This window comes from Camelus bactrianus, chromosome 3, assembly GCF_048773025.1.
Source record: "Camelus bactrianus isolate YW-2024 breed Bactrian camel chromosome 3, ASM4877302v1, whole genome shotgun sequence".
In the NCBI taxonomy this organism is placed as follows: domain Eukaryota; kingdom Metazoa; phylum Chordata; class Mammalia; order Artiodactyla; family Camelidae; genus Camelus; species Camelus bactrianus.
In genome coordinates, this window is record NC_133541.1 from 117,570,964 (window position 1) to 117,598,315 (window position 27,352).

The following is a 27,352-nucleotide window of genomic DNA, read 5'->3' on the forward strand; positions in this document are numbered from 1 at the left end:
TATAATTTAAAAATACATTTATTTAGTGTTTCCATTTGTTTCTGTTCTGTTACACAAGGCCGTTAAATAAATACATTCTCCAAGTCACTCGAGTACACATCTACTCGCTATACAGATGAGGTAGAGAAATTTATAGGCTCACACGAGGCTCTGAATGTTAAGTCCAGAGTCCCCGTGTGTGAATGCCCCTCTCCTCCCGCCCGCCGGGACCTGGCCAACCAAGCTCTGAGTCACGTCTGTGCACGCTGGGCAGAGAGCAGGTGGCCGGGACCGGCCTGGCCCTCAGCGTGGCTCTGCCCTGCGGCCCCCGCGCTGGGGTTGGGGGGGTGGGGGGGTCTGAACCCCACCACAGAACGTGTGTTCTCTTAGACATCCTCTGCTGAACAGAAGAGAAGCATGTTAAAAAGAGGCTCCATCAGCGGGAGTTGCTTCTTCGCTTAGCAAGACATTCTGATATATATTTACGTATAAACAAATCAGCCAGCAGACGTTTTCAATCTGCCTTGTTAAAAAAAAATACTTTTCTTAATATTTATGACATAGAGTTAAATGTGGTATTTGATTTAAAAAAAAAAAAAGAACCCTTCCTTTGACTTGCCGCCTTTCCAGACCCAGTAGTGACCGAGCTGCAGTCTTGTCATGGAAGAATGGCCAGCTCCGCGTGCTCCGGGGCCCCAGCGAGTGGGGGTGCTTGGAACAACTGAGATGCACCCTAGCCCGTCGCCACCCTCCCCAGCCAAGCGTGAAGGGAGCCCGCCCTGGCCACCTCCCAAGGGACATGCCTCGGCTGCACCGCTCTGGCAGCATGCAGGCGCTCAGGGGCTGTTCTCTGAACCACAGGAGAATAAACTTTACTATTTACACTATAAAACAGGGACAAAGAGACCCACATCCACATAAATAGGTTTTCTTTGCAAAACAGTCCCTAAGGTCCCCGAGGCCTCCCTGGACTCTGAGGAACCCCCTCACTCAGTAGTTCCCTCCTCCACGCTGCCACCCAGCTCTGGGCCTTCCCAGACCCCGGTCCACATCCCCTCAGAGCACAGCCATGGAGCTGAGCAGGACGGGCCTAGGGCTGAGGGCCCTGCCAACAGGGGAAGAAGAGCCCCACGCCTAGGAAGGGCACAGGGCAGGAGCCACACCCCAGCCAACCACTGACCATGCCAACATGGTATGCATAAGCCCCCACATCACACACGTGCACACATGTGCTCACGAACATGCATGCATGCACACATCACAGATGCTCACATGCACACGCATGAACGTGGTTGCACACATGCGTGCATTGACGCACGTGCATGCACACCCACACACAGGTATGCTCACGCATTCTCATGCATGCATACACATCACAGATGCAGACACCTACACGTGCTCATACACAAGCATGCATACACACCCATGCACACACACACATCACATACTCACCCACGTGCACTCATGCATGCACGCTTATGCATTCACACAAACATGCTCATGCACATACACGCCACATACTCATGCATGCAGTCACACACATGCACACGTGTGTGCACACACACTCAAACCAAATCAGGTCAGTGCTGGCCATCCTTTTCCCTCCCCTGCAACAAAAACCCAGCATGGCCTAGGAGAACAGCCTTCCATCTGCCAAATCATATTCCCCAGACTCTCTCGGCTCATGTCTGTCCCCACCCCAGCTCCCTCACAGTGACAGAGAGCAAGCTGTGCATTCTTCATGACATGAACCCTCCAAGGGGCTGGCCCTGCCCCTCCTGCCTCTGCTCACTCCTGTGGGAGAACAGGTCACCTTCTGCCACCCCCAGGATCTGCGCTGAGCAGTCTGAAGTGCGGCGCCATGTGCCCACAGGGTGCGGAGCAGGGCCCACCCACTTCCCAGGCCAGCCTCACTGCGGGTAGCTGACACGAACCATGGGACCTGGATGCCAGAAACCCTAAGGGTGGTGGCCAGACACAGCTTGCTTCACTTCTTTATAAACAACAACGACCATGTCTCTCTTGATTTAGTGGTTTCAAACGACAAAGCAGATCAGGCAAACAGGTTCGGAGGGGGCGTGGAGGGGAGGGAGAAAGGGGTCCCCCAAGACCAGGCTCTGCCGACAGGAACAGGAGCCATGGCCTGAGAGGCTGCAGGGACGGAGAAAATAATAATTATATATTAGTTAAATAAAAATAACTTAAAAGTCACTGATATCACTCCAAAGAGAAGTACTCGGTGTCAGAAGGGGCCAGCAGTATACCTCCCGCACCCGGGCGGCTGGGCACCTGCTTTCTCTCCTAGTGGTTTGCTCTCTAAGCCAGTGCTGGTGCGGGACAGCCCTCAGGCAGCCCACGCAGAGGCCACGTGGTCACAAAGGCGTGCCCGCTGCTCCTCAGAGGGCACCCAGGACGGGAGGGGTACCGCACTGCGGGAACTGGTGACTTAGGGGGACACAGCTTGGAAAGCATCTGTGCAAAGCTCTCAGGTCACAGGGAGGGACAAGCAGAAAGGATGCGAAGGTCAGACTGGGCCTTTGAGATGAGGAGACAGAGGGTCAGAGATGGCCAACCCAGCCAGCCCCTAGGCCTCTGCCCTGCCTTAAACCCAGATGTGCTGGGGGCATCCAGGCCAGGGGCTCAACCCCTGCAGGTGGATGCCCCTCACACTGCGCACACACACTGCTGCACCCTAACAACAGCCTGGCCAGGCCCGGGGGCTCAGCCCCTGCGGGTGGACGCCCCTCACATTGCACACACTGCCTGCACCCCTGCCGCAGCCTGGCCAGGCCCGGGGGCTCAGCCCCTGCAGGTGTAGACCTCCTCGCGCTGGGTGCACTGCCTGCACCCCTGCCGCAGCCTGGCCAGGCCCCGGGGCTCAGCCCTTGCAGGTGTAGACCTCCTCGCGCTGGGTGCACTGCCTGCACTCCACGTAGCAGCACCAGCGCACCTGGCACTGGCAGGGCCGGGTCACCACTCGGCTCTGTGTGTTGTGGCCGCGCCCGCAGCAGATGCTCTCACAGTTCTTCTCACGGTGGCACCTGCGGCCAGCAGTGCCCGGGGAGAAGCGGCCGGCCAGGCAGAAGCTGGGTGAGTCGTCCAGGTGCACTAGCTCCGGGGTGCGGGGTAGCGGGTCGCCGCCACCCGTCCCTGAGGCCCGGCCCCTTGGTGGTGAGATGGCGCCAGCCTCGCCGGTGGCCTCGTTGGTGGTGCTGCCCACCTTGAGCGCCGTCTCGTACTTGTGCTTCAGGCGCTTGCCCACCTCGTGGAAAGGCGCCAGCTGCCGCCAGCACGTCCTCACAGTGCACGAGCCTGACACGCCATGGCACTTGCACGTGGTCTCCACCCCGGCCTTGATCACCTGGTGGGAGGGAGGGAGGCGGGCATGAGGGCAGGCTCTGGGCAGACTGGAGACCAGTCCCCGAGGACAATCGTCTGAGGGGCTGGAACGGCCACTCACCCCAGGGCCAGACCTCATGTGCCTCTAGACAGGGGCCAAGGCCAGGGGTCACCACTGCTCATCAATTCCCTGGCTCACACACCTGTCCCTCCCTCTCTAAGCCACAGACAGCCCAGGACAGAAATCCCACAGGCAGTACCACACCTCCAGAGTGACCACTGCGGTAACCCAAACCCACCTCCTGCATCATCAAGGCCCTCCCTTCCCATCCCTGCATCCGGGGCTGCCTTCTGCAAGGGCAGGGCACGTCACCCCTCTGGCCCCGATGGCAACACCCTACCAGGACCTCATAGTCTGTTCTCAGCAGCTGCTTCCTTAAAAAGGTGAGGACAAGCAAGCTGGCTGGCCTGGTGGCAGAACTGGCCACCAGAATCTATGTCTGAGCTGACCCGTGTCCCTGCCTAAGCACAGGGACGAGATGCTACTACACGTGCAGGTGCTGCGGCCCCCACCCCGTCCAGCCCTGGTGAGAGCACCTTGGAGGGACAGAGAAAGCCTCCGGAGAGGCCCAGATGGGAGGGGGCTACACCCACCCCCACATGCAGGCAGGAGCACGCACATCACGGCCCAGCACTGACACTCCACCCTGGGTCTGGGAAGCTGCCTGAGACCCAGGCTGGGTCCTTCCCCTCCCAGGACTTGGGTTCCCACCTGCAAAACCGTGGAGTCAGGCCAGCTGCCCCACGGGGGCCTCCGGCCTGACTTCCCACACGGGGATCCCTAGAGGGACATGGGGAAGAAGAATGGCAGGGGAAGGGGAGGTCCCTCTCCCAGTGGGCCCCAAACCAGGCCTGAGCTCCCACACTGCCCCCAGGGAGAGTTGGCTCAAGGGGGATTAAGAAACATAGCTGCCCTCCAGCCAGGCAACAGAAGAGTCACATTTAATGATATTTTGCTGAGAAACCCGGACAAATTTAATTAAAATGCGGCTTACCCAGGCCCAGTGGAGCTAATGGAGCACTTTCATATTCTGACTTTTCATTAATAGCTTACAAAAGGGCAAGTGCAGAGGAAAAGAAAGGCCTCGCCTGGGGATTTAATCAGCCCGCACCCCTCCCCAGAGGGTGGAAGGAGGGGCAGAGCCCCCGTCGAAAAGGGGGAAATTGATTCTTTAATAAGCCTGCACCTCAGAACTCCAGCTTCTCAACAAAGAGGGGCTCAGAGTGGGGCTGGCATTAATTACCTCACCCCTCTTCTAGCCCCGGGGCCGAGGCTCCACATCCCACGGGGCTGCAGCAGGTCCCCCTCCCAGCCCCTGATGGTCCCACCGCCCAAGCTGAGCCTTGGAAGGCGTCTGATGGCCCATGTCGTGCAGGGACTAAGAGGCTGGGGTGCTCTCTCCGCAGTGAAGGTGATGGGGCCCGATGCCCCCTCCAGTGGTGTGGACCCAGGAGCCGAGGGCTGGCGGGCAGGGTACCGCTGGCCCAGTCATGCTTGCCACCAGCAGCTCCCAGAACGGCCCAGCCAGAGAGCTGAAATGGTCCTTCTCACCTGGAGTCTTTTGTTTCAGTTTCCCTCAGAACAAAGTCCTGGCCATGGACAAGGCCCCTGAGGTAGAAGCAGCCTCCCCAGCTTGGGCCAGCCACACCCCGAGCCCTTCCCTGGGAGCCCTGAGCCACACTTCCCAGGCTGCCGCCCAGCTGGGCCGCTGGTAATGGGGCTGCCCACCCCTCAGCGCTGGGAGGTAGGGCCCAGTCTGCTGACCCCCTTGTTATATGCTGCCCAGCAGGGAGATCCTCTCCGTGGCCTTGACCACCCAGGACCAGACGCAGACCCACCTGCCTCCTCCCCAGCCTGCAGCAAGTAGGCCTTCCGGGTTCACACAACCGTGAGAGACCATGGGGCGCCCCTCCACGGGGCACCACAGGGCACCCCATCACAACTAGCACTCCTGCCTATCTGGCAAAAAATGAGCCTTGTAAGCAGGAGGACTGGAGGCCCTGGCTGTCACCACGTGGCTGGGAACAGAGACACAGAGGCAGCTGCCTCCACCTCCTCCCAGCCCCCCAGCCCTCTCCGCCACCAGTGCCCTTCCCGCAGCCCCTGTGCCCCACCCCTTACACACATCCGGCCCCACCCACCTCTCTGCCCCTTCCCACCCCGCGCCCCGCCCCGCTTGCCTTCACACCCACGAGGTTGTTGTGGAAGTCCACACGGGCTCGCAGATCCTTGCTCGACCGCCGGCCCAGGAACTCCTTGACGAACTTGCTGCTGTACTTGAGGTTGTCCCCGCAGCCACCCCACTGCCAGGCCTCCCGGTTCTCCAGGTCAGGGGCCTCATCACAAGTGCAGCGCTCCATGCGGCCTGCACTGCACGCCTTGGCCAGCGCATGGGTCAGGCCCGCGGAGGAGATGGCATAGAGGAAGGCAGTCTCCTTGAAGCCTGGGGGAGCAGGGTTGGGAGGTGGGGTGTCAGCAGGGCAGAGTAGCCTCCATCCCATTCAGGTGCAGCCAAACCATCTCAAGCACATATTCCAGATAGAGCAGGGTCCTCAGGGAAGGGGGTTTCTGGTGTGCTTCACACAGGAAGGGGCATACCTGCCGCGGCTGACATGCGCACCTGAGGGTAGGAGGCACTCTTTTGTGCCCTGAACATAGGCCTGGTCAGGTGCGGGAGAGAACCCAGAGTGTACTGTAGCCATGGCTGTGTCCAGTGATCAGAGACCCCATCCATCTGGTTCTCCAACCTACTAGACTGGCCAGGGGCCCTCTCTGAGCCCTGCCATGCCCTGGGCCTCAGGTCTCCAGTTCTTAAATCAGGCTGTGAGGAGACTCAGATGAGAGTCCCTCTCAGCACCTTCAAGTGGAAGGAGACACGAGACAGGAGACTCTGTGCTCAAGACCGAGGCACCAGCTGAACCCGTGCTCCTGTGCCCAAGCACTGGGCCTCAGCCACTGCTGTAGCGAGAGCCATCAGAGCTGCCCAGATGTGCCTTGCGCCACCAGCAACTGCTCCACACACGTGTGAGGCGGGACCGGGCACGGGGAGAGGGCGGGAGGGAAAGGATGGAACCATGGGGAAGAGAGAGGGGAGCAGTGGGGTCAAATCCCACCCGCAGTCCCAGTCTCGCGGAACTCAGCGGAGGTGACGCGGAGGGATGCACACCAGGGCTAGGCGGCCCTGCCTCCCCGCCCCTGCCCGGTGTCCCAGCGCACTCACCGCGCTTGAGCAGGCTGGCCCGGTAGCGGCCCTCCAGGGTGCAGTTCCAGCGCTCAAAGCGGAACTGGTACTGGCACTCGAGGGCGCTCATGCTGACCGCCTCCACCAGCGTCTCGGCCACGCCCGGGTCCCGGCGGCACATGCGCCGCTGCTTGCGCTCCAGCTTCAGTCGGTCGCACGCCTTATAGTGCGCCTGCGCGGCTGCTTCCGGCTCCAGGGTCAGCGGGAGGATGGTCAAGGGCTCGCTGCCCGTCAGCCTGGGCACAGAGAGGCCAGAGTGAGGCCGGCCCCCGGGGCAGGAGGCGGCGGGGGCTGGGCGAGGGCGTGGGCGCAGGCGCAAGGGAGGAGCCAGCCCAATTGGAAGGCATGGTGAGAACTGAACGGGGGCCCCAGCGGCCCCATGTCGGGGGCACGAGGGGGCAGCAGGCCCAGGGGCAAGTACAGAAAAGCCACAGAGAACCTGGCAGGGGTGGGGTGGTGAGAAGGCCGTGGGACCCTTGCCCACCAGGAATCCTCTCTGCATCTGCCTGCCCCCATACCCAACTGGCCACTCCACACCCTGCCCTGCCAACTGCATGCCCTGGGTTCTCTCACTGTCTGCCCGGTGAGCGTGCCTCAAGCATCCACATGGCTACTGACGCCTCCCCAACAACTCCCTTCAGACAGGCATACCCCTGCCTCACTGCCTGGCTCTGATGATAGGGAAAGGGACAGATAGGAACCCCTCCCCAACACACACCCAGGAGGGCTGCCCAGCCCAGGGTGTTGGCCAAGGGCACAGACAACCAAGGGCAGGGAGGGGACAGAGCAGCCCCAGGCCACACGAAGCGCACATCCACCACAACCCCCCCACTCCCATGTCTGTTTACCCAGCTTGCTCTAGGGCCCCCACCCTCTGCCATCCCCAGCTAGGGGTGCCCCCGTCATGGCCCTGTGGTTCCCTGAGGAAGGCCTTGGCTCACCCCATCCTCTTGCAGCCTGTGCAGATGGCCCCAATGGCCCCGATGGTATCTCCTAGGACAACGGTACCAGAAAGGGCCTCCCAGGGAAGTGGGCTCCTGGTTCTTCTCCACCCCTTCTCTTGACTGAGCCAAGGCCCTGGCCTAGGTTGGTCGCCACTGTCTGGCCTGCCTGCCCCACTTCCTTATCACCTGCTCCATCCAGGGACTGACAGGCCCTGGCCTTCTTCCTGTTCTGGGCTCAGAACCAGGAGGTCTCAGTGTCCCTGACAGACAACTGCACATCTGGACTCCAGGCACACCCATGCCCAGCCCCAGCCAGACCTTCAGCCCTCCAGAGAGGAAGGTGTCCATCTGGACATGGGTGGGGCGCAGAGCCCACTGGAGCATCACTGGAAACAAGCTCCTCCTACCCTCAAACCCAGCCAGCCCACAGGAATCAGGGGTGCCAGGAGTTCACAGGTACTGGAGCCCCAAAATGTGCCCCATCTTCCTTCAAGAGCCTCCTCAGTGGCACGATGGCCACGGGGCTGACATGGAGCTGCAGCTTTCTGCAGGGGAAGAGATACAGGCGGGGCCTTGGAGAAGCCCACCCTCTAGCAGACTCCAGCAGTAACGCTGCAGCTGGAGGCTTCTCTAGAGACACCCTGGGTACCATCTTCTGAAGCTGCATGCACACAAACCCCCAGCATGCTCTGCCCTGCCTGGGGAAAGGGGGGACATTGCTACATCTACCCTGGCAAGGGTGGGAGCTGTGCAGGGCAGAATCAGCCCTGCCCTGCAGCCCCCAGCCCCTGAACGAGCTGCACCCTGTCTCACCCTCGCTGATCAGCTCCCTGAGGACAAGAAAGCAAGGCGCTGAGGCTCAGGAACCAGGCTGACCAGAGACCCAGGCAGCAGCTGGGCAAGGAGGAATGCCAGGGCAGACTGGGCAGGCCTAGGGGTGCAGAGCAAAAAGGACCACCCCCCGCCCCTCCACACTCAGGTGCAGCGTGAGTGGCAGCTGGATAGAAGCAAGGCCACAGTGGGCACCCTGAGAAGATCCATGCCCTGTTCCCTAGGGGCTCAGAGCCGGGGCAGCAGCTGCAGGGTGTGCAGGAGCAGAGGCAGCAACAGCCCCCAGCCCTGAGACCAACGGTGTGGGAGAGCAGAGCCCACAGTGGAGTCCCCGCCAGCTCAAGACCACGCAGCCATCACTGCAGGGCCTGTGCCCTTCTCCCTAAGCAACACTCCGAACCAGGAGGGTCCCCAGGGGTGTGCTGGGAGGCCAGTGTGGGCACAGACTAGAGGAGAAGTCCCAAAGGTCCCTTGTGGGTCACTGAGCGGTGGGGATGCAGAGGTCGCAAGGCCTGCGGGGAGAGGACACGTGCGCTTAGAGCCGGGATGATGAGCTGGAGAGGCCATGGTGCATGCCAGGCCCAGGCCCTGGTTACCTGCACCCCTAACCTAAGGTTAGGACTTCATGCTTAAGGGCAGGGGCCGACACCGAGTAGCTTTATGGACTTGCAGGCCTCCTGCCTGAGGACAGCTGCTGAGCCGAGGCAGGGAGCGGGCAGGGGCCCGAGGACCCCGTGCTGGAGGCCGGAAGAGCTACGCTCCCCACACAAAGGCAGCTCACACGGTGGAGACTTGTCCCCAGACAGGAATGTCAACAGCTGTGCCCGGAACTGCGTGCCATGCAGCTAAAGCACCGTAGCCTCCAACCTGCACACCCCCCAGACTGGATTCTCCAAGTTAATTGAGCTCTGGGCTAGTGCCGAAACATTCCGGCATCCAAGAGGGCCCCCTGCTGTGAGCCTATCCTGGGGGGACCTGGGGCCAGGCTGGAAAGGGCAGCTGTGGGTGTGGACGAGGGGGCTGGATGGCAGGTGATGCTGCCCCCCTCCCTGGCCTGCCTGGAGGCATCGGGGCTGCCTGTGTCCAAATTCTGCACATGGGGGCTGAGGACAGCCCCCCCCCAACTGAGGGCCAGCCTGTGTCCACACTGCAGATGGGGAGCTGATCCGGGGGTCCCCACACACCCAGGACCAGCCTGCATAGCTATAGGTACCTTTAGTCCCACCGGCCTCAGCATGTCCACCCAGGGTTCAGAGGCAGCTGTGTAAATGCAGCCATGGGCAAGCTGAGTCTGCCCTGACGCCAGGTGGGGTCTACCTCTGTTCTGGGCTAAGGGGTGTGGAGGAACAGTCAGCGCAAGTCCAGAAATGCCCAGCTGACAGCCATGTGGCCCATGGCTGAGGCCTGAGGCCCAAGGACCACAGGCCTTTCCCCTGAGCCATCGCTCAGCTCCCATGGTAGGCATGAGGCTGGAACCCGAGGGGGCCGGACTGCTCCACCTCCCTGGCATCTCTCATCCCAAGGCGACTCCTTCCCACATCTCTTTTACAAAGGCCCAGCTGTCCTCTGCCCCAAGCCCCCTTAACAGTCCAGGTGGGCTCAGTGCAGCCAAGCCGGGACTGAGGCCTGGGGTGCAGTGACAGAGGACAGACCCTCACGGAGGTGCCAGGAGGGGAGACAATGCACAGGATACAGGGAACAGGGAGGGTGTCAGGGGGGCCTGGGCTCAGTGGGGGAGGCCCCAGGGACAGGAGACAGGTCTGCCAGGACAGAAACCCTGATACAAGGAGAAACCCACAGAAGTATCAGAAAAAAGATGAGAGGTTCATAAAACAGTTTTAGAATCAGGAAGGCTTTTATCAGAGTGACTCAGAATCCAGAAAGCCTTAAATATTTTTAAAAATCGACTATCTAAAAGTGTAAGAGTCTCTGCACAGCAAAAAGCAGCAGAGTCAAAAGACTAATAGATAAAGGTCAGGAGAAATGCTGCAATTTGAATCCCAGGCCAAGGGCAGGCTTTCTTTGCTTGTGTGCAGGCGTGTGCACGTGGGCACACGTGCACGTGTGTATGTCCATGTGTGGACGCAGGTGTATCTTTTCCTCTAGATCAATAACAAAAGAATCAGCTGTTAAGTGGACACAGGACACTAACACACAGTTCAAGGGAAGGAAATATAGCTGGCTGTTAAAACCTGATTTGCGTTTCACTCAAAAAAAGAACGCAAACTAAAACTATATTGATTAAGGTTAAGGTTATTTTTCATTCATCAGATGAGTGCAAGTCGGTGTCTGATAAGGTTGCTGTCAGTGACACAGAGAAAGAGATGTCCTCCATGGCTGAAATCTGGACTGACATATCCGTAAAAATTCCCCCACCACTTCTCTTTCTAGAAATACAGACCACAGGTATATTCTCTTAAAATGAACAAGTATACGTCACTCACGTGTTACCCAACGCAACGCTGTCATACAAACACACAGAAGCACTGTTTGTTATTCAAAAAGACTGGAGATTCATAGAATACAGACTTGTGGTTGCCACGGGGGAGGCGGGTGGGAAGGATCAAGATTTGCAGATACGACTGGTATATATAAAATAAACAAGTTTAAACTTTGTAGCACAGGGAAATATACTCAATTTCTTGTAGTATCTCATGGTGAAAAAGAATATGAAAATGAATATATGTATGTTCACGTATGACTGAAGCATTGTGCTGTACACCAAAAATTGACACAACATTGTAAACTGACTATAATTCAATATAAAAAAAAAAAAAGACTGGTGACTGGCTGAATACACGGGGTCCATCTGATTCACAGAGCATTCAGAAGGCATCAGAAAAGCCAAAGCCCAGCTGCTGTGCACACTCAGTGCACAGACATAGCCCTCTCCCCGCAGAGAACCTATATGCACATCTGTGGGTGCCAGGGCGACCCAGGACAGAGGTGGCCTGGGGTGGAGGAAACATGTTCTTCTCCCAATAGCCTGTGAGCCACTCACCCGTTGTCCCAGGTACACGTGATCCATTCAAAACAGCAAAGTTCAACATACAGCAAGCAGTGTGGGGGAGCCCCGAACAGGCTCTCGGCCCTGTGTGCCAGCCGGGAGCAGTGAGCCTCTGCCCGCACAGCCTGCCTCCGGCTGCCTGGCACAGCACAGTCCCCGCCAACGCCCAGCTGCCCATACCAGCGCACCTGCCACCGTGCCCAACACAGCTGCTGCTGACTCCCCCTCAACCCGCCGGTGGATGCCTGATCTGAGACAGGCGGGCGGGTGCGCGCACAAGCCTGCCCAGGACGTGAGCTGGCTGCCCATAGGGGGCATCCCCTCAGCAGGCAGGCAGGGAGCCCCCGCCCCTGCCTCACCTGACTGACCCCTCCCAGTGCTGGACCCACTTCTGGGAAGAAATGACAAGGAGACCTACGTGTCCGTCTGGCACTTTTTAACGTTCACGTATTTTCTTTTATTTTTTTGGCGGGGGGTGGGGTGGGGGAGGAGGTAATTAGGTTTATTTATTTTTAGAGGAGGTACTGGGGATTGAACCCAGGACCTCGTGCATGCCAAGCATGCGCTCTACCACTTGAGCTACCCCCTCCCCACTGTTCATGTATTTTCAGAAGATATAAATTTCTATCTATATCTGAAAAGAAAAGACAAGTGAACTTATATATAAAACAGAAACAGACTCACAGAAGTAGAATACAGACTTGTGGTTTCCACGGGGGAGTGGGATGGGAAGGGATAAACTGGGAGGTTAAGATTTGCAGATACTGACAGGTATATATAAAATAGATAAACAAGTTTATACTGTACAGCACAGGGAAACATTCAATATCTTGTGGTAGCTCAGGGTGAAAAAATATGAAAATGAATACATGTATATCCATGTATGACTGAAGCATCGTGCTTTACGCCAGAAATTGACACAACATTGTAAACTGACTATACCTCAATTAAAAAATAAATAGAAAAATAAACCAAAAAAAATGTACACCTATATCTGGCACAGGGAAGTGAGCAGTACGACTGCAACACAGCTCTCACTCGGCTCAAGGAACAGCCTTGTGCCGGGCACTTCTGACTCCCACCCACAATGTCATAAATAATCTGCTAAACATTCTCCGAAAGTTCCCCCGTCCTGCTGTGCACATCCAGCTCTCCATCCGCCTGGTGCTAACACCTGCCTGAGAGGTTTGGTGGGTCCAGCATCCCGCCCTCAGGACCCCGAAGGTCCTGTCTCCTCACTGCTCTGTGACATCACAGCAGCCTCACACGTGGCTCATTCCCAGGCTCCACCCTGGGCCCGTGGTCCGCAGCCTGACATTTTACTGGAACTGCATCAGGACCTCCTTCCAGCAGATTCTGAGGGCATGTGTTGGCTCTGCATTTGCATACACATGTGACAGGGTTGGCTGGGGCAGTCACATCCGCTGCGAGTACAAGACCGGGTCTCTCCCTTGGTGAGCACGGTCTCTCTCCATTTACTCAGAATTCCTTCCTGCCTCTGTCTGAAGTTTTATAGGTTCCCTGACTCGACGGCTGCCCTGTGTTAGTCCTGTTTTCTGGGGTGATAATGTGTAAAAATAAAACATCTTTATAAAGTCAGTCTTCCCTCTGTTGCTGACCTACAAAAATCCAACTGACTCTATGCTGATCTAGTATTTGGTGACCTTGCTGCGTGTTGTAATTCACCTCTGATGATTTTCAGATGCTTTGTGTACAATCACACAGTCTAAAGAGACATTCATCTGCTTTCTGACTTCTCAATCCTATGTTATCCTTCCTGCCTTCCTACACCGGCTCGGGCCACCACTACAGTCATGCAGAATCCACGAGCTACCTTCTGGGGCCCAGCCTCCCCGCCCCCAGCTCCGCAGCCACCAGCCAGCACAGAGCTGTCTAGTGTCCTTGCTGGCATGTGTGGCCATATGGCGAGGGAGAGAATGGTGGACACCGTGACCAGAAAGTGAGGACCCTCCTCTTTGCAGGTCTCCTTCCCACAAGCCCAAACTTGTATCTCTGCCACCCAGGTCCAGGCTTCTGAGACAAGGGTGCCTTAAAGGCTGGCACTACAAGACCAGAAACCAGGAATCAGCGTACCCGCAGAGTCCGAATGTGATTGCTGCATGAGAGAAATGACTCCCATCACACTTGACGGTCTGTTAAGGCAGCTGGCGTCACAAGGATTCAGACAAGGTGACAAGCACCCCTGTCTGGCTCTTGGTCTTACAAGGGAAGCCTCTGCCGTTTCACCACTAAGCCAGGAGGTCTTCTCTGCGTTTTTCTGGACACCCTGCATCGAGTTAAAGAAGTCCCCTTCTGCTTTTAGTTTGCTATGAGTGTTTTAAAAATTACAACTAGACGTTGAATGTCATCTCATGTCATCCCTGCATCTTTTGATGTGTGGTTAGTTTTTCTCTTTTAACCTGCTAAATTGAGGAATTTCACTTACTGATTTTTCCAATGTTAGATATTAAACATTCCTGGAATGAACCGGGACTAAACCCAGCTGGCCACGGAGGGTTTTATCCTTCCTCTGTTTTGCTAGATGTAACTTGACAGTGTTTTGTCTAGGATGTTTGCATCCGTGCTGGTCATTTTCTTCTCCCATGTTCCTCCTGCTGAGTTTCAGTGCCTTTGCAGGGAAAGTTTTGCTTTATTCTGTTTTTAATTTCCTGGAAGAGTTGTGTCAGATTAGAATTGTGTCTTCTTGACTGTTTGGCGGAACTTGCCATGAAGCCACTCAGGCTGAACTTTCCTTGGTGGAAGGATTTCCTTTCTGATCCAATTTCTAGTTTCCCTTCTTCTTTTTTTTTTTTTTTAAACAGCTTTATTGAGATATAATTTACCTACCATAAAATTTGTCTGTTTAAACTAAACAGTTCGGTGTTTTGTAGTCTATCTGCAGATATGTGCGAACACCACCACGGTCAATTTTAGGATATTTTCATTGCTTCAGAAAGAAACCCCATGAGATACTCCTTAGCTATCAGTTTCCTAATCCTCTCCCTCAACTCCTGGCAACCACTAATCTACCTTCTACCTACAATAGGATTGGCCTGTTCTAGATATTTTATATAAATGAAATCATATAACGTGTGGCCTTCGGTGTGTAGTTTCCCTCACTTAGCACAATGTTTTCAGGGTCCATCCATGTTGTAAACGTGTCAGTGCTTCACCCCTTTCGTTTCCAGATGACACTCCATGGTGTGGACATCCCACATCCCGTTTACTCCTCAGATAACGGACACCTGAGGTGTACACACTTCAGCTGTCGTGCACGATGCCACTTCGACCATTCACGTACACGCTTTTTCGTGGACATATGTCTTCATTTCTCATAGGTATACACCCAGGACTGGGACTGCTGGGTCATAGAGGAATTCTACGTTCCATTGTCTGGGAAACTGTCAGATTTTTTTTTTCCCCACAGTGGCTACACCATTTTACATTCTCAATGATCCAATTTCTTTGCTTCCTATAGTATTCATCAATATTTCTGTATCGTGAATCTTTTTCTGTTACTTTTCTGGTTTTCTCCATTTTTTCCCTGAATTTTCAGGTTTATCAGCATGGAAGTGTCCATTACATCCCCTTGCTTTTCTTTGCAGAATCTATGATGATCCCCATAACAGGACACCAGCACTCTGAGCCTCCTCTTCACTGGGTAAGTCTCCTCAGATTTTCTGAGACCTTCTTCCCAGAGGGGGATCTGTTCATCTCGAATGCATGTTGGTTTACGTTGTCAATTTCTGCACAACTTCTCCTTTCTTCTTCCTGCCTTCCTCGGGCTTGCTTTCCTCTTCTTCTCCTCACTTCTCTGCTGGACACCTGCTGAGTGCTTTCAGGTGCCTCTCCACTTCTGAAACATCGAAGCTCCCTCTGTGGCTGCTTCAGTCTAAAGCTGCAGCTTTCAGTCACCAGGCAGAGCCTGAGTCACACCCTCAGGTCACCAGCTTGAGCCTGACCCAGCCTCAGGTCACTATCCGAAAACTGAGTCACAGGTCAGATTGCTGTACTGAGCCTGAGTCACAGCATTAGGTCACTGGACTGAGCCTGAGTCACAGTGCCTCCTTCCCTCTCCACTCTCAGCTCCCTCCTGGCCTCATGGCCCATGGAGCTGGTGTGTTCTCTCACCACCCTCTCATGTTCTCTGTCCTTAAACTTCCTCTGTGCATCTCCCACACAGAGCCTCGTCTAAGGACCTGACTACGACCCCAATCACCTCAGTCTTCTACTTGAGGCATTTCACCCACTGGGATCCTGGGGTTTCAGTTTATCCTTTCTGCTGGCCATGCCTCTCTGTTTCTTTTTTTTTTTTCTCCTCTCCTGCCTCTTTTTGGGTTATTATTATGATTCTGGTTTTCCTCTTATTAATCTGAAGTCTTATCTTTCCATGAGTTTCATGGCTACCCTCAAAATTACACCATGAGTCTGTAAGTTACCCGTGTCCAACGATGGTCAACACCATCCCCTTCTGGGTAATATGAGGCCTGAGAACACAGTCCTGTTGACTCCCCTGAATGATCTGCTGTTGCATATTTTCGTTCTAACACCCAGAACCCAACAGGAAGTTGTGCGATGCTGGGAGCTTCTCTTTGCTTTTCATTCCTTTCTGCGTCTGGAACGCAGCAGGGCCGTTTCCCATGCCTGAGCTGCAGAGTCAACATTTCCTCCAGAGCAACTCTCGGTCTGTCTGAAATGTCTTTATTTCGCCCTCATTTAGAGTTACCTTCCCCAGTCGTAGAGTTCCTGGCCGGCAGTTATTTTTCCTTCACGCACCACATGGATGGTCCCACCATTTTCTGGCTTCCTTCTCAGTTCTAAAGTTAGCTGTCAGCCTGAGACGATCCTTGGAAGGTGATCTGTATTTTGTTTTCTTGGATTGCTTTTAGGATTCTTTGTCTTTGGTGTTTTGCGGTTGCAATCTGTTATGTCCCGGCATGAAAGACACTGGGCCCCTTGAATCTTCTTGATTGCTCTGATCAGCTTCAGAAAATTTTCAGCCATCCTTGCCAGACATCACCCCTGTCTTCTAGCTCTGGGCCTCTGGTGGAGCACACGGGACCACCTCCCAGGGTCCCCAGGTTTCTCGCCCTCTGTTTCCTGTGTGTCTGCCTTCCCGTGCTATACTCTCAGTAATTTCTCTTGACCTATCTTACAGTTTGCTAATTCTCTTCAACTGGTTCTAATCTGCTTTCAAATCAGTCTATTACTTAATTTTTTCCCTAGTTCTGCTTGGTTTTTCCAAACTTGCTGGGTCAGTTTTTGCAGCTTCTCATTCCTTACAGATATCCCTCGCTTATCTTGCTCGTGAAAACACAGAACTGTTCTGTTCAGCGTGGGATGGTCTGTTTACTGGTCTGCTGCCGTCATTTCTGCAAGTTCTTGGAAGCTTTCCACGCACACCATATTATCTCTGATCATATGCTGGTCACCATATTTGAGAAACCGTTCGCAGGAACCATCTGACGTAAAAGATAAAGGTCCCCCAAAGTTCACACCCACCTGGAACCTCAAAGTATGCCTTATTTGGGAAAAGGGTCTTTGTAGATGTAATCAAGGTAAGGATCTTGAGACTAGACTGGATCAGGTCCCACACTGCTGAGGGCCTGCCCCCCGACCAGCCTGCAGCAGCTCTACAGAGACCACCCGCCAGCCCTGGCGGGGCAGGAAAGATCCCAGGACAGACAGAGCAGGGTCTAGGGACGCCTAACCCCCTCTGTGGGCCTGGCTGGAGGTTATCATGCCTGACTGCTTGGGGACTAGTAGGACAGCCCCTCTGAGCACCTAGTCAGTCACACATCCTCACACCTGCCCCCCGAGGACAGCCAGGTAGCAGGATGGGCACTGCTGGATGAGGGTGGGTGCAGGTGTGGCCCACACCGGACATGGGACCGTCCCACACTACGAAGCCCCTGGAACGCCTCACTCCATCCTGCAAATAGTTGGGGGGGGGGTGGGGACAGATTCCAGTGGCCATTCCTCCTGCCAACAGGCCCAGCCACCCCAAACCCTGCTCCCCAGGCATGGGGAGCTGAGAACCTGGGCTGGGCAGAAGCAGAAGAGGACAGTGTTCCAGAAGCCACAGTGCCCTGCCAAGGAAACCGCATCCCCACCAGACAGCATTTAATTTCTGTGTGAATCAAATTCAAAACAAATTCCAGTGCTAAGAAACTGACTCTGAGATAATCATCCATCCTCCCGGGCCTACAGCCTCCCGTGGGGGAGGTGGGCGTGAGTGTAGGGTGGGCGCAGGCACCGCCAGAGCCCGGGCTCCACCATCACTGGCGCCCTGCCGCGCCACGGAGGAGGTGAGGCAAAGGGACGGGGATGAGCAGGGCAAGAGGGCAGTCCCCCGTTCACAGGTCACACTGCGGCTGTCACCTCGGACAGCTGCGAGAACTGCCAGGCCCCAACTTCCCTACCTCACAGGGCCCCAACATTGCAGAGCATGAAGAGCTCTTGATCGGCCATCAGCTCCATCACTGGCCGGCTCCTCAAGGCATCGTCTGGCCCGGGCCTGGCCACCCTGGGAGTCAGCTGGCAGACACAGGACTCTGCAAAATCCTCTACACTGGAACTCACAGCACTGCCCACCAGGCCTGGCGTCCACGAGACTAACAGAATTGTGCCCATCCACACTGGCCCCTGAAGCAAGCAGAACCCATGGGAACCCCAGACCCTGAGGGCCACCAGCCAAGTGCCCCCTTTCCAGTGCAGGATGGTGGAGCCAAGATCAGAGAATGGCAGGCCAACGGGCCCCAGGAGTGTGGTGGAAGATGCATGGGACCTCCAGGTTCACTGGCTGCCATTGAGGAGAAGATGGGCAGCAGTGGCTTCATGGAGGAACCAGAGTGGCCAGGCCGTCCCTGTGCCCTAGTCACCACACCCCCAGGCCTCACAGATGGCCACAGACCCACCACAAGGAAGGACAGGCGGGAAACAGGGCAGGTGCTTGGAAAGCCACAGAGCCCCCTCTCATGACTACCAGCGTCATGTCGATGAGCAGTTTCCTTCCTGGAGCTGGCCTGCAGGGTGCCCAGTACTGTGCCTGACACAGATGGGGGACACTGGGATAGCCCCAATCAACAGCCCACCCTGGGGTGGCCTGGGGCAGCCCCTGCTGCTCCCTCTGTCCAGGAGGCAGCCAGCTCTGATGTGCTCTGGTCTGGGAGCCCCTGGCAGTCTCTGCTCTCGGGCCAGACCACTTCCCTGGCCACGTCTACCTCAGGTATCGCTAAGAAAAACAAACACAGCTTGAGGCTTGCCTTTTTCCATTCCCTCGTCCGGCTGCCGGCCTCGAGGTACAGGGCCTGCCAGCTGGGCGGCCGGGTTTCCTCCTGCGGCCAGAGGCACCAGGCCAGCCAGGAACCTCGCTGGGAGGGGCAGGGGAGGTTGGCGGGCCATGCCCGCGGGTCACGGAGCCAGGCAGCCAGCACACCACCCAGGTCGACACTGCCCAGTGTGGGGCTGCCCTCCTCCAGAAGCCCTGGCACAGCCACCTGCCACCCGGCCTAGCCTGCAGATGTCCATTAATGATCAGCCCCTGCAGGAAAACAGGCTGGTCATCACCCAGCCCACGCTACCAAGTCCCACCCCCGATGCCGGCTCAGACCTGCTAGGCGGCACCTGCCAGGCACCTGCCCCCACCTCCCCAACCCTTACCCGATGGGGTCCTTGCTCTGCCTCACAGCTGCCCCCAGGAGCTCCAGTGGAGCCCTCTGTCCTCTGCACGGCACCCACAGCAGCAGTGCCCCCCAAAGCACCAGGTCGGCTGCACCTGGCCACGATCTGTGCACTGGAAGGTGGTGTGGCCCAGCCAGCAAGGGTGGGTAGAGCATGGTGGAGGTCAGGGCCAGGGGTGGGCAGGGGGCCAGCCCACCTGGTGAATGGGCACCTCGGACCCCACACCAGGCTCCTGCTGCAAAGTCAGGAAGCAGAGGGGAGACTGGATCCTCCAGAGGCCTCAGGAGTACCAGCCCCAGAGCGGTTTGGGGAAGACCCGACGAGGGACCCTCAGGGGCTCCCCAGAGCTGAGCTACAGGTAAAGAGCGATGCTGCCGGGCTACCCTTGGGCTTCCTGGAAAAGGCAATAGCAGAGTCAGACCCTGGAGGACGGGTAGGCCCATGGGGACAGTGGCCCTGCTACTCACCCACCAGAGGCCAGCTTCCAAGCGGGGGCCTAGCCTCACCCACTTCCCAGACAACTGCGCCTCCTCTAAAACCTCCCACAGCCTGTTGAGCCAGGGTGGGTACCACAAGGGCACTCCCACTGCTGGGACAATACACAAAGGGAGCCAGGTGCCCCCCCAGGCTGGGATTAAGGGGGCTGAGTGCCGGCCCTGCTGACAGGTGTCATTTTTCTGCAGCCAGGAAAGCCAAACCAAGCCCCTTATCAGCTCATCGCTCCTCCCCGAATCCACAGCCTCCCCGCCTCCTCCCCCGGGGAGGAATCGTGTGCATGCATTCTTTTCCAGGAGAAAAAATACCCACACACTTCCATTGTCCCAGCTATCACAAGGCCCCTGAGGCGGGTGGTGGGTGCCACCCTCAGCCCGGGGCCACCCTGGAGCCTGGGCAGGACCGCGCTAGTGCCCTCGCCCCGGAGTCGGGTCCCGGATCACAGTGGCAAGGACCGGGGTGAGATTAGGCCAGCTGTCCTCCCGTCCAGACGGCCGCCGGCTGTGGCAGAACATCTGCTCACACAGCTGAGGAGAGCCAGATGGCGGCGGCTTCCTCCTCACCTCAGGCCCCACCATGAGGCCTCCGGCCTCCACCGCCTGTGCCCATGAGGTTCCCAGCCCAGAGGCCCAGTCCTGGCCTGATGCTGCCACCTGCCCCTACCTGGTCTCTGTATTGGATGGCAGGGAGGGGCAGGGCAAGGACCCTCCCCAGGAGTCTGTGGAAGGGGATGTGGCACAGGCAACTGCTAACAGGTTGGGGGTCCAAAGCACCAAAGAAAAGACTAGCCAGGAGAGGGGTGGGAGGCAGGAGGGCCTCTGGAGACTAGAGATGCAAGGGACAGCCAGCTCTTTCAAGGGATCTCCTCTGCCTCCCCCGCCTTCTCTTTCCACCTGCCTCCCCACGTCTGCCCCAGACTCATGCACCGGGCAACTGGGACACCTCGGTCCCTCTGTTGGCCACAGAGGTCCTGGACCATGAGTCCAGGAAGAATCACCCCTCCTTTGCAGACAGGAAGCCCAGGCCCCACCACATACCACCCCTCTATCCTCTCCTGTCCCTGGAGCTTCCTCCGCCATCCCCAGGCACCTTCTCCTCAGCCTACTGGCCATGCTCTGTGTCCCTTGTCACCTGCTACTTTGAGGTCTCACACACAGGGCCAGTACCAAGGGGCCTCAGCAACCTCCCTGCCAGCCCCTCGGCTGCCCTGGACACTGTGGAAAAGGCCCCGTTGCCTGGGCTCTCCCTCCCCGCCAGCTCCCCGTGCAAGCGCACCCTTTCCTGATCCTCTGAAGTACACTCTTGTTCCCCACAGCCTCTCCCCCAAATGCCGAACGCCAGATCCGAGGGCTTGCAGGACTGCTTCAGGCATGCCTGTCCTGAGGCGGGTCTCCGCGGGCAGCCCCTGCCAGGACTGTCGCCCAAACCCATCTGACTCCCCAAACTCCTGCCTGCCTAGCTCAGCACCACCAGCCCTGGCCGGACAATCACCTGGGACACCTCCCACTGTCATCCCCTCTCTAGCCCAGGCGGACTCTGAGTCACCCCAGCCTCACTGTGAAAGGCTGACCTCTCCTAGAGGGCCACACAGGACCTCTAGCTAGGCCACAGGCTCAGTATTCAGAGAAGCAGAGGGGGTGCCACCCTGCCCTCCCTGACCCCACACCCCATCCCTACCCCATGACAGCAGCCCCTCAAGGGCAGCACCTGAGTTCAGTGCCAGGGCCCCCAGGCAGCCCCACTCCCCAGACCAGGCTCCAGCAAATGGACAGCCACCTGCACCCTGGCCCCCACGCAGGCCACGGGGGGTCGAGCAGGAGGAAGATCTGCTGGGAAGACCCTTGGGTGCAGCCCCTGCATACAAGGGCGAGAGATAGCATGCCGACTCACAGGTCGAGAAAATAGGTCCTCTCCTCAGTCCAAGAACAGAGCCAGAACATTTGAAGCGCCCTTACAACTCAAGAAAAAGACAAACAACTGAGCCAAAACTTGGGCACAGGAACTGAACAGATATTTCCCCAAAAGAAAACATTACAAATAGTTAATATGTATGTGAAAAGGTGCTCAGTATCACCAGTGATCAGGGAAATGCAAATTAAAACTACAATGAGACACCACCTCACATCTACTAGGGTGGCTAGAATTTAAAAAAAAAAAAAAAGATTTTTCTTAAACCAGAGAATTAACAAGCATTGGTGAGGATGTGGAGAAATTGGAACCCTCACACATTATTGGTGGGAATGTAAAATGATGCTGTGGAAAACAGTTTGATGGCTCCTCAAAATGTTAAACACAGCATTACTATATGATCCAACAATTCCACTTCTACGAATATATACCCAGAAAAACTGAAGATATACATCCACAAGAAAAACCCAAAACAAAAAAACTAAAAACTTGTACACCGATGTTCACAGGAGCGTTATTCACAACAGCCAAAAGGTGAAAACAACCCAAGTGTCTATCAACAGATAAATGGATGACAGAAATGGCCATGTGTCCATCCAGGCAAACATTATTTAGTCACAAAAACAAATGAGGCAATGAGTCATGCTGCAAAGGCGGATGAATCTTGAAAACAGTATGCTCAGTGAAAAAAGCCAGACGCAAAAGGCCACATAGTGTATGATTCTATTCATATGAAATGTCCAGAACAGACAAATCCACGGAAACAGACAGTGGATTAGTGGTTGCCAGGGGCTGAGGGAGGAGGGGATGGAATATGAGGTTTCTGGGGTGATGAAAATGTCCTGGAATTAGATAGCGGTACTGGCTGCAGTTTTGTGGATGTACTAAAAACCACTGAACTGTATTCTTCAACTAAGTGAATTTACAGGATATGAGTTACATCTCAATTAAAAAAAAAAAAATGAACTTCAGCTCTAACGGCCACTTGGTACCCCATTCACAGTGGTCCAGAGCACCTCAGCCGCCTTTCAGACTGGCTCCCAGAACTCCTCATGGGGCTGGGGAAACCCTCAGGTGCCACACCTGCTGCTGCCTCCTCCACAGAGGCCTCCAGGCCGCCTGCACCAGAGAGGTGGGACCAGCCCACAGACCTTACAACAGGGCCCAGCTCCCCCAAGCCAGCCTGCAAATGTTTCCTGTGCAGCGTGGAGCGCCGCAGCCAACACCATGAAAGAGCCTTAGGGTTCACCATGCCTTTTCTTACTTCTTTTAAAGATTAATCACATTGGAAGCCTCAGGCTGCCACTCGCCCGGGCAGCCCCTGGATGTCTGTCTAGCGGCCTCCCCAGGGGCCTCTGCTAGGGGCTGGCTCAGCACACACATGGGATCTCTAAGAAAAAGGCAGTGAGGTGCCAGGGAACCCAGGCCCCAGTCTGCCAGGCACAGATTCCCCCCAAATCCCCAGCCCCAGCCCCTGGCTCCATGCTCAGAGCAGCACAGGGGTGACTTGCCCCAGGCTCTCTGGCATCCCTTACTGAGCAGGTTTCAGCAAAGATCACCCTTTAGCTCCATCTTCTCACCTGATGATAACACAGAGAGAGAGAGAGAGAGAGAGGAGCAGCGTACGGGTGAGCCCACCCAGGTCCACAGCGTGTTGGCAGCAGGGAGGGGTGTCTAAGTTTGTGTCTCAAACTTGCCACAAGACCTTGGGACAGCCTCTTCCTGCTCAGAGCCAGGCTCTACTTCCTTCCAAGAGGGCATGAGGCCAAGCTGTCTAGGCCCCCAGAGCACAGACATCTCTGTAGCCCCAGGAGAACCAGATGGAAACACCACCTGCTAATAACACCAAGAAGCAGGGTTAGGCCAGGGAGGAAGACGGGAGGGCCCCTTCTCCATGGCAGGCAGGCAGGTGACCTGGAGGGCCCTGCCTGGTGGCCAGAGGCTGCGAGGAGGGCAGCAGGCACAGGACGGGTTGGGTTGCAGCCTGGGGAGGAGAGTGGGGGAGGCGGGGCAGAGAAGGCTCCCATCGCCCACGTGATCCTCCCCCAGGCCAGCCTCTCTGGGTTCTGGGCTGTAACTGGAGCTGCCCTGCCTGTGAGCCTCTGTGCCAGGCAGAGCTTTCAGAGTGGGGGAAGGGGAGAGGAGGGCCTGAATCTCGGCTCCTTCCCCCTGTTCCCTCTGTACTCTGGGTGGAGAGGGAAGCCCCAGCATAAGGCACAGAGAGGCCCCCTGGCTCTGGCCCAGCCTGGCCCAGCCCTGCCCGGCCCTGCCTGCTTTAGGCCACCTCCTCCTCCCCCACTCCTCTGGCTCCTGCCCCTTTACTGGGCCAGGAGAAAGGGCCCCAGACCCAGACCAGCTGGCCAAAGCCTGGGCCCCCACACACAGACCAGCAAAGAGCGTATCTTCCCCCCCTACTCCTTCCAGACCAGGCCCCACCTTGGGAGACAGTTGAGTCCCTGGGGTGATCCTGAGCAGCACGCTAGGCGTGGACTGCTCCAGCAACAAGTCCCTTCCCTCCTCTGCCTGGTCAGCTGGCACAGAGCCTGGCCCCCTCCAGGACCCCGGTCCACCAAGCTGAGCCCTGTCTCTCTCTCATGGGCGGGGGAGGGTACACGCAGCAGAGCCAGCTGTCCCCAGGACAGGACTTGGGAAACCTCACTTGATGGGGCCTTTGGAGCCAAAGAGCAGGGCTGAAAGGGCTGGCTGGAGAAGACACGGGGGTGCCAAGCCCTCTCTGCTTGCCACACACCCACTGGAATTTATTCCCCTCAAGGGAGCTAAACAGCAGAGCTCAATGACTTCCTGGGAGGTGCGAAGTGCAGAGAGCATGGCAGGAGAGAGGGATGCTGCAGGGCTGGCGGTGGGAGCTGGGACCCGACCTCCACCCTGTGGACCTGATATTCCCAGGGAGAAGAGGCCAGCAGCAGGGAGACTCCAGGCAGAGCACAGTGCACACAAGCTCAGGGTGTGTCTGAAACCTGGTGAGCAGACCCATGGCTGGGCCCGGACAGCGAGAAGGCACAGCTGGCTGACAGGCCATCGTGACTCACCGTGGACCTGCAGCCAGACAGCCATCCTCTGACCCTCCCTCTGCCCGAGAGGGTGAGGCAAAGGCTGCACAGATGGCATGCAGGGGCGTGCCAGCCTCTGCACAGCCTGGGCCCCAAGCAGGCCAAACCCACAGCCCCAGCCCTGGCTGCGGGGTGGGGTCTCTAGGGGAAGGAGACAGGGAGCTGACCCTGGAAGACAACCCAGGAGAAAGGAACAGGAGAAGGGGGGAGTGGAGAAAAACACAAAGGGAAAGTTTCCCATGAAAATATTTTATTTTCTTTGAGAACAGGATACACCTGCAGGGCTCCTCGCCCAGTCGGCCTCTCCCTGCCCTGGCAGTGCCACATTTCTGGACCAACGGGGCCCTCTGCCGGCCAGGCCGCTGCGCGCCGGCACCCGGGCCAGGGGAGAGGGAACAGGTGACGACGGGTGGAGGGCGGCAGCCCGGGAGCGGCTGCAGGGCACCCAGGACAGGGGCTGGGCACGACTTGAAAGTGGCCTCGGTTCCAGGAGTGGAGGGCTGAAAGGTGGGGAGTCTGAGGAGAGCCGGAGGGCTGCCCGCACGGTGCCACCCAGTCCTCAGGGTGCCCATCTGCAGAGCGCAGCGAGGGTCCCCAAAGCTCGCCCGGCTGGGCATCCCAGAACTGAGAGCAAGGAACGAGGAATGGCAAGAAGGAACATCGGAGAGACGCGGCCAAATCGCGCAAACTACGCTGCGGAGAAGTGCGCGGGGCAGCGACCCCGAAGACGGCGGGAGGCAGCATGCACGACCTGGCCGGGCCCTGCGCACCGGACGGGGTCCCACCGAAGCGCTCTTGCGGGCCGGGGCTCGAACGAGCGTCAGAAGCAAAACGCAAAAAAATAAATAAATAAAATAAAATAAAATAAAATAAAATAAAATAAAATAAAATAAAATTCCTCCAGCTTGGAGGTTTTCTCCCCTTTGGGGCTCAGTGCAAGGAACATCTGGATTTTGTACGTATTTTTTTGTTGTTGTTAAATTAACTTCTCAAGGAGAGAAAGGAGGGGGAAATTGCAAGGGGGGTGGGTGTACAGGGGCCAAGGAGGCTCCAGACGTTTGGCAAGAAATCGGCGGCCTAAGGGAGCCGGGACTAGAGCTTGGTCCCGGAGCCCCAGGGAGCCCCGCACACGGCCGCGCCCGCAGCCGCAGCGAGTACGGCTCCGGGGTCACGGAGGACCGCGGCCTCAAGCCAGCCCGTCGGGTACGCCGGCGCCTCTCCGCGCGGCGCGCCACGGGGACACCGACTTGCGGATCCAGCGACGCGCACGCCGCAAACAAACAGCTCCAGGCAACCCGGCGGCCCCCACTAGCCCGGGCACCACTCCCCGTGCACCTGGGTCGCCCCCGCCCTCGCGCCCGCGCCGGCCTCGGGCCCGGCCCGCCCGCCCCGCCCGCCGGGCCGCCGAGGCACCTACCCGAAGTAGGCGGCCGAGGGGCGCAGCGCGGCGAGCAGCAGCGTCAGCGCGAAGGCCGCGGCCAGCCAGCGCGCCAGCAGGGGCCCATCCAGCATCTTGCCGCGCCGCGGCGGCTGACCATCGCGCTCCCAGCCCCGCGCAGGGCGCCCCGCGGCCGCCGCCCTCTTATAGCGCCCGGAGGGCCAGGCCGGGGGCGGGGCGCCGGCCAGCTGGCCCGGCCCCGCCCGCGCCCGGGGAGGGGTCACGCCGGCGCCGGGGGCGGGCCGAAACCCGAGCCAACTCGCCGCCCTGCCTCGTCGCAGCCCGGCCACTCGGGTTCGGGCGCGCCCCGCGCGTGGGGAGGGAGGCACGCGAGGGCGGGTGGGGACCCAGGCGGCCGGAAGAGGAGGGAGGGGCGGGGGCGCGTTGGGGGCCGGGGGAACGGAACGAGCCCCTGGGCGGCTGTAGGGGCGGAGACGAGGCGGAGCGTTGACGGCCTGGGGCAAGACGGCGGGGGCGGGCGTTGGGCGACAGGCGGGGTGGGAGCAAGAGGGTGGGAGCGTTAGGGGATCTGGGGGTGGGGGACTCGGAGCGGCCAAGGGGGCGGGGTGTGGCCTGGGGCGGGGCCAGGGCGGAGCTCTTGGCCCCGACGCCAGGAGGTGGTGCCGCAGGGGACTCCGGTGTCAGCCGAAGAGCCGGAGAGCGCGCGTCAGCTCGGCTCCCCGGAGAAGTCTGCGTGCAAAGGGAGACAGGCCAGCAGGTGATGCCCCGACGTTTGCGAAGCCTGGCCGTTCAGGAAGTGAGGCCAGAGACTCTGGTCTGCTGGCCTGGGAATGAGGCGACCTAGTCAGGGATGGCGCGGGCCGAGACGCTGAACCTTTTGGAACTTGTGTCTCCCTATCCTTAAATCGAGGGAGTTGAGCTAGAGGCTGAATCCCTGCCAGCACTGGTCCTGGGGCGACCTCCTCCTCAGAACCTCTGTACTGTGAGAACTGGATGAAGCGACCATGGGGCGTCTAGAGGCAAGAGGAGCTGCCAGGAACAAGGAGAGAGAACGCAGAGCCACTGCTGAAGCAAGGCAGTGTCAGAGAACCCAAAACCCAGGACAGAACAGATAACACAAATTACCAGGCACAAGATAGGGTTAAGGAGAACCCTTAGGAGCCCCCTGGGCCAGGGTTTCTCCATGTCAGCCGCTACAAAGCAGGGAGGAGAGCACTGCTGTGGGATCTGGGCAGCGGGGTAGGTGTCCACAAAATGCCAGCCTTCAGATGACACTAGAGGCCCCGTGGGCCCGTTGGGCCAGTGCTGCGAGGAGCCTCAAGTCCTGGGCCTGCAGGGAAGAGCCCAACTCCTTATCAGACATGTGAGCTCAGAGTTGCTGCGTCTGGGCACAG

The 27,352-nt window shown here is 57.7% G+C and overlaps 1 protein-coding gene across 2 annotated transcripts; it reads right to left on the reverse strand.

The window, feature by feature from the left end:
- Positions 1–26,249, reverse strand: WNT9A (Wnt family member 9A). Of its 2 annotated transcripts, none has more exons than XM_074361089.1 (4): positions 25,977–26,239; positions 6,600–6,856; positions 5,560–5,822; positions 1–3,340 (listed from the first exon to the last, which is right to left on the reverse strand). In XM_074361089.1, exons 1-4 carry the CDS (start codon positions 26,069–26,071, stop codon positions 2,858–2,860), a joined length of 1,098 nt encoding a protein of 365 aa, XP_074217190.1. In that variant the 5' UTR covers positions 26,072–26,239; the 3' UTR covers positions 1–2,857. The 2 variants fall into 2 exon arrangements, with proteins under 2 accessions (XP_074217190.1, XP_074217191.1); XM_074361090.1 differs by having other exon boundaries at positions 2,874–3,340; positions 5,568–5,822; positions 25,977–26,249.
- Positions 26,250–27,352: the final 1,103 nt, after the last annotated feature.